The sequence below is a fragment of the Galeopterus variegatus genome, unplaced genomic scaffold, assembly GCF_000696425.1.
Source record: "Galeopterus variegatus unplaced genomic scaffold, G_variegatus-3.0.2 Scaffold201, whole genome shotgun sequence".
Taxonomy (NCBI): Eukaryota; Metazoa; Chordata; class Mammalia; order Dermoptera; family Cynocephalidae; genus Galeopterus; species Galeopterus variegatus.
The window spans coordinates 450,223-455,318 of NW_007726312.1; the positions used below are offsets into that span (position 1 = coordinate 450,223).

General features: G+C 56.9%; 1 protein-coding gene across 1 annotated transcript; it reads left to right on the forward strand.

The window, feature by feature from the left end:
• Nucleotides 1-372: 372 nt before the first annotated feature.
• RTN4RL1 (reticulon 4 receptor-like 1) lies at nt 373-4,748 on the forward strand. Its single transcript, XM_008565717.1, has 2 exons — nt 373-607; nt 1,632-4,748. Exons 1-2 carry the CDS (start codon nt 373-375, stop codon nt 2,954-2,956), a joined length of 1,560 nt encoding a protein of 519 aa, XP_008563939.1. The 3' UTR covers nt 2,957-4,748.
• Nucleotides 4,749-5,096: the final 348 nt, after the last annotated feature.

Below are 5,096 nucleotides of genomic sequence, written 5' to 3' on the forward strand. Positions count from 1 at the left end.
AGCATAGAGCATGGCCTGGCCCAGTAAAGGTCCTCAAAGCTGTGCTGCTGCCACCACCGAGGTCATAATTGTTCTGAAATTGCATCCGAACCCAATTATGCAAAAACAAAATTATGTGCGATGATTTTTATGTGTTGCAAACGTTTGGTCGAAGCTGGGTGATTACAGGGGGACAGGAAGCAGCTGCCACTCTCTGGGAGCCCATAACTCCCAACAGCTGGGAGCTGTCACTTATTTACCACACCGTTTCTGCCAGGAACAAGGGGTGGCAGTGGCCGTGAGGCCTGCTCGGCCGAGAGCCTGGGCAGGCAGCCGCATAAGGCTGAGAGTGGGCCGGCCCAAGTATAGCCAGGAGGTTGGTTCTCTCATCCTATGTGCTCTGAGCGCAGTGGGCAGCAGGAGGACTCAGCTGCCCCAGGCGCCCAGCTCTCCCGAGAGACTCGGCTGGACAAGCTGGAAGAGGAGGGGCAGGAGGCCAACCCGGGCAGGGAGGAGGTGGCTGCCTGGCCCCCAAGGGTGAGGGTCTGTAGGCCTGGAGCCTGTCTCCCCGCCACCCTGGCGCGCCTGCCGGGCCGCCTGGGGCAGCTGAGACCCTGGAAAAAGGCAGGTAATGACGATCGTCCATAATAAGGCTGCTCCGATAATGAGCGCGGGGCTATTATCCAACCACAGGCTGGACACATCCGAAAATAAATTATTTTAAGGATCCATTAATGAATGCCTAATTAATGCCCAATTAGAGGGAAGCTACAGAGGAAATGCTGTGGACAGTTGAGAGGCAAGGCCTGGTTTTGCATCCATGGCCTGGGAGGCAGGAGAGGAGGGGGTCCAGAAGGGAGCCCGGGTTGGGGGCAGCCTTGGTCTGGCAGCTTTGTGGGCCCTGGAGCCCATCAGCCCTGGAGCCACCCCCAGTCCTTCACAGACATGTGCCCTCTCAGTACATCCACACAGCTATGAGATGGAAAACTATTACTGTCTGTATTTTAGAAATGAGGAAACTGAGGCATAGAGGGGGTGTCTCATATTTGAGGACATGGAAGACACTGTGAATGAGACATTTTTCACTGTGAACTTTGGTGTCATGCATGCATGCTTTGCTTGGGAATAATTTAAATAAAAAGATTCCTCAGGATTCCATGTGAGATATTTACTTAGAACAAAAGTCGGCACCACTATCGTGAATTCAGATAGCAATAAACGGTGGCAGAGCTGGGACAAGAGCCGGAGGCTCAGTGGCTGTGCCCATGGGTTGTGCCCGTCTCCCCCAGCCTGAAGGGGTGGGGCTAAGGGGCTTTAGGGGCGGGGCCAGCGAGGTGGGGGATGATCAAGGCCTTCACCCCAAACTCACCTCCCAGCTGAGGCTGGGGAAATAATCCCCAGTAGAGGTGGGAGCGCCAAGGAACAGGGAGAGGCAGTTCCCAGACGGGGTCCAGGATTGGACCCTGACCCCTGCTTTCCTCCAGTCACAGCCACACTCTCAGGGGCTACCATCCCAGACCACTGAGTGCAGCAAAGATGAGGACAGAGCCCCAGCGGGCCCTGAAGTGTCATGTGAGGTCCTCTCCCCACACCCACCTGGCTCTCGCCTCCCAGGCTGTCTCTGACCTGGCTGTGCTCTCTCTCCCTGCCAGGGTGCTGCGTGGAGCTGCTGCTGCTGCTGCTGGCTGGGGAGCTGCCCCTGGGTGGCGGCTGCCCGCGGGACTGTGTATGCTACCCAGCGCCCATGACAGTCAGCTGCCAGGCACACAACTTTGCTGCCATCCCCGAGGGCATCCCCGAGGACAGCGAGCGTATCTTCCTGCAGAACAACCGCATCAGCCTCCTCCGGCAGGGCCATTTCAGCCCTGCTATGGTCACCCTATGGATCTACTCCAACAACATCACCTTCATTGACCCCAACACGTTCGAGGGCTTTGTGCACCTGGAGGAGCTGGACCTTGGTGACAACCGGCACCTGCGGACACTGGCACCCGAGACCTTCCAGGGCCTGGTGAAGCTTCATGCCCTCTACCTCTATAAGTGCGGGCTCAGTGCCCTGCCAGCGGGCATCTTTGGCGGCCTGCACAGCCTGCAGTACCTCTACCTGCAGGAAAACCACATCGAGTACCTCCAGGACGACATCTTTGTGGACCTGGTCAACCTCAGCCACCTGTTTCTCCATGGCAACAAGCTATGGAGCTTGGGCCAGGACACCTTCCGGGGCCTGGTGAACCTGGACCGGCTGCTGCTACATGAGAACCAGCTGCAGTGGGTCCACCACAAGGCTTTCCACGACCTCCGCAGGCTGACCACCCTCTTTCTCTTCAACAACAGCCTCACGGAGCTACAGGGCGACTGTCTGGCCCCCCTTGGGGCCCTGGAGTTCCTCCGCCTCAATGGGAACGCCTGGGACTGTGGCTGCCGGGCACTCTCCCTGTGGGAATGGCTGCGGAGGTTCCGAGGCTCCAGCTCTGCCGTCCCCTGCGTGTCCCCTGAGCTGCGGCATGGCCAGGACCTGAAGCTACTGAGGGCCGAGGACTTCCGGAACTGCACAGGGCCAGCGTCCCCACACCAGATCAAGTCACACACGCTTACCACCACCGACAGGGCCGCCCGCAAGGAGCACCACCCACCCCACGGCTCCGCCAGGGACAAGGGCCACCCACACGGCCATCTGCCCAGCTCCCGACCAGGCTACAAGAAGCCAGGCAAGAACTGCACCAGCCACAGGAACCGCAACCAGATCTCTAAGGCGGGCACCGGGAAACAGGCCCACGAGCTGCAGGACTATGCCCCCGACTACCAGCACAAGTTCAGCTTTGACATGATGCCTACGGCACGACCCAAGAGGAAGGGCAAGTGTGCCCGCAGGACCCCCATCCGTGCCCCCAGCGGGGTGCAGCAGGCCTCCTCTGGGAGTTCCCTGGGAGCCTCGCTCCTGGCCTGGATACTGGGGCTGGTGGTCACTCTCCGCTGAGGACCCAGGGCGCCAGCACCCAGCACTGCCACATGTTCACCAAGGAACAGAATTTCTTTTCTTCTTTTTTTACTAGGGGAGGATTTGCTGGGTTTCAGGAAAAGGCTCCTAAAGGCTTTGGCTGTTGTCTGGACCCTGCCCAGTGGATTATAAATCCGAAGTGTACAGCCCTAGGCGGGAGGGGATTAGTACATCTCACCCAGCTGTCCCAGCCAGCTCTCACTGAGCACCCACAGACAGCATCCACTCCAGCAAGGAGGCAAGAGGCACACTAAGTGGATCCTTCATGAGCAACAATGGGACAGTCACCTCTCACGGGAGCTGGGCTCCCTGGAATCCTGACCATTTGGAGAGGTCTGAAGGGCCCTGCTATTCCTGGAGGAAGCAGGACTCAGATAAGAACAAACAGCTCACCTAAGAGGCTGGGTCGACCAGCAGTCTGGGAGCACATGAGCAGGTGGCATTGCGGCTCTTGCCTGAGGCCACTTAATCAACCTGCCCTGAATCCATCCCTATGCCACCTTAAGTCCCTCCCTTGGGGGTAACGCCTCTCATTCCTGATGTCTCAGGCATCCCTGGCAGACACAGGCCCAGCTGCTGGGGTCCAAGAACAACTTACCAAAGGAAAGATCATCAGAGGCTGAAACTTAGAACTTCATCACATGCAGTGAGGTTCTCCCAGAAGGTGCAGTTTTATAACTATGTCCACTTATATATATACACACTCTACATATATATATATATACAAATGCACAGGTCCCCCGCCCCACTCCATTACCAAACTGTATGTCTTATGTTTATAAACTATACAGAGAACTGTATCTGCTGGACTAAGGATTGTATTGGTGATTTCTAGCAAGAAAAAAGTTATAGAATTTTTGTCTAGAATCCCAACTTGACAGCAATGGTCCCCATGTAACCTGGGCTTCCATGGGCCTGGGGCAAGGTTCAGTGGGGAGAATTAAGGAGAAGGGGAGGCAGCAAGAATCACTTCAGAAGACCAACATTCTTAGATATTTAGAGCATCACCTTGTTTTCATATGTAACACAAGCCTGTCTGTCACCCTGGAGCACCCCAGCACCCCTCCTGTACTCACTGTTGGCTTCAGGATGAGAGGTGAGAAGCCGCTTGTCAAATGTCAGGGAGCCAAGGCCCGGGGGTGAGGTGGCCAGATGAGAAGGGGAAGGAAGGGACTTTGGGCTTCTCAAGCCAGCAGGCGAGGCCGTATCCACAGTGTTAGTCCAACAGGTTGGACAGTGTCGTCAGCCTCGCGTTTTGCAAGGGATGGTCTAGACAGGCCAGGGAGACTCTGGGCATGAGCCCAGGCCTCCAGCTGGGCTCAGCTGCTAAACTTTTCCTGAGGCTCTTTGGTAAGCGACCTGGCAAGGGCCCTGTGGAGGGTGGCAGGAGGGAAGCATCAGGTGGCCTTAGCAGAAGGAGGACGATGGGCATTTCGAGAACTGTCTCAGGCACTTCTGCAGGATGGAGGCCCTATCCCTCCTGGCCCTTCTGGAGATGCCCCAGGACAGGCAGAAGTCAGGAGGCCAGACTCAGGGGTCAGAGGCGGGGACAGGAAGCATGCAGGGACTGGAGCAGGCAAGCCCAGACAGGGGAGGGGGCTCCATCACAGTCCACCGTGCTGCCGGCCAGGGGCCCAGGCAGCACAGTCTCCTCTGCGCTTTGCACAAACCCGAATCCCCCACCAGAGAGGACATGTGTGAGGAGCAAGAAACACTGAATCCAATTAAGAGAGGAAAATGATAATAATAAAAAAATTCTCTTGGACAAGAACCCTGTTTTTCATTTCCTAACCCCGCATTCCTGACAAGGTGGCAGATCTTGGGCTTTTATGGGTGGGCGAGCCCAGCCAGGCCCAGCTCTGAGAACACAGAGTGTTTGTTGGCAGGAGGAGCCGTAGGGGGCAGGGGCACACTGACTCAGAGGGACACCGCCAGCACGCACGCGCGCTTGTTCTCTGTTCTGTGGCTCTTCTCTCGCCTGCGCGGAACATGATTCATTTCCCACATTCTGGCTGCACTGGGTCGGCACCGTCTCTGTGTCTCTCCCTGGAGCAGGCTGGTCCTGCATCCTTCCCGTCTGTTCCCAGAGCCTTGGCAGCAGCTGCTGAGTTATTGATTC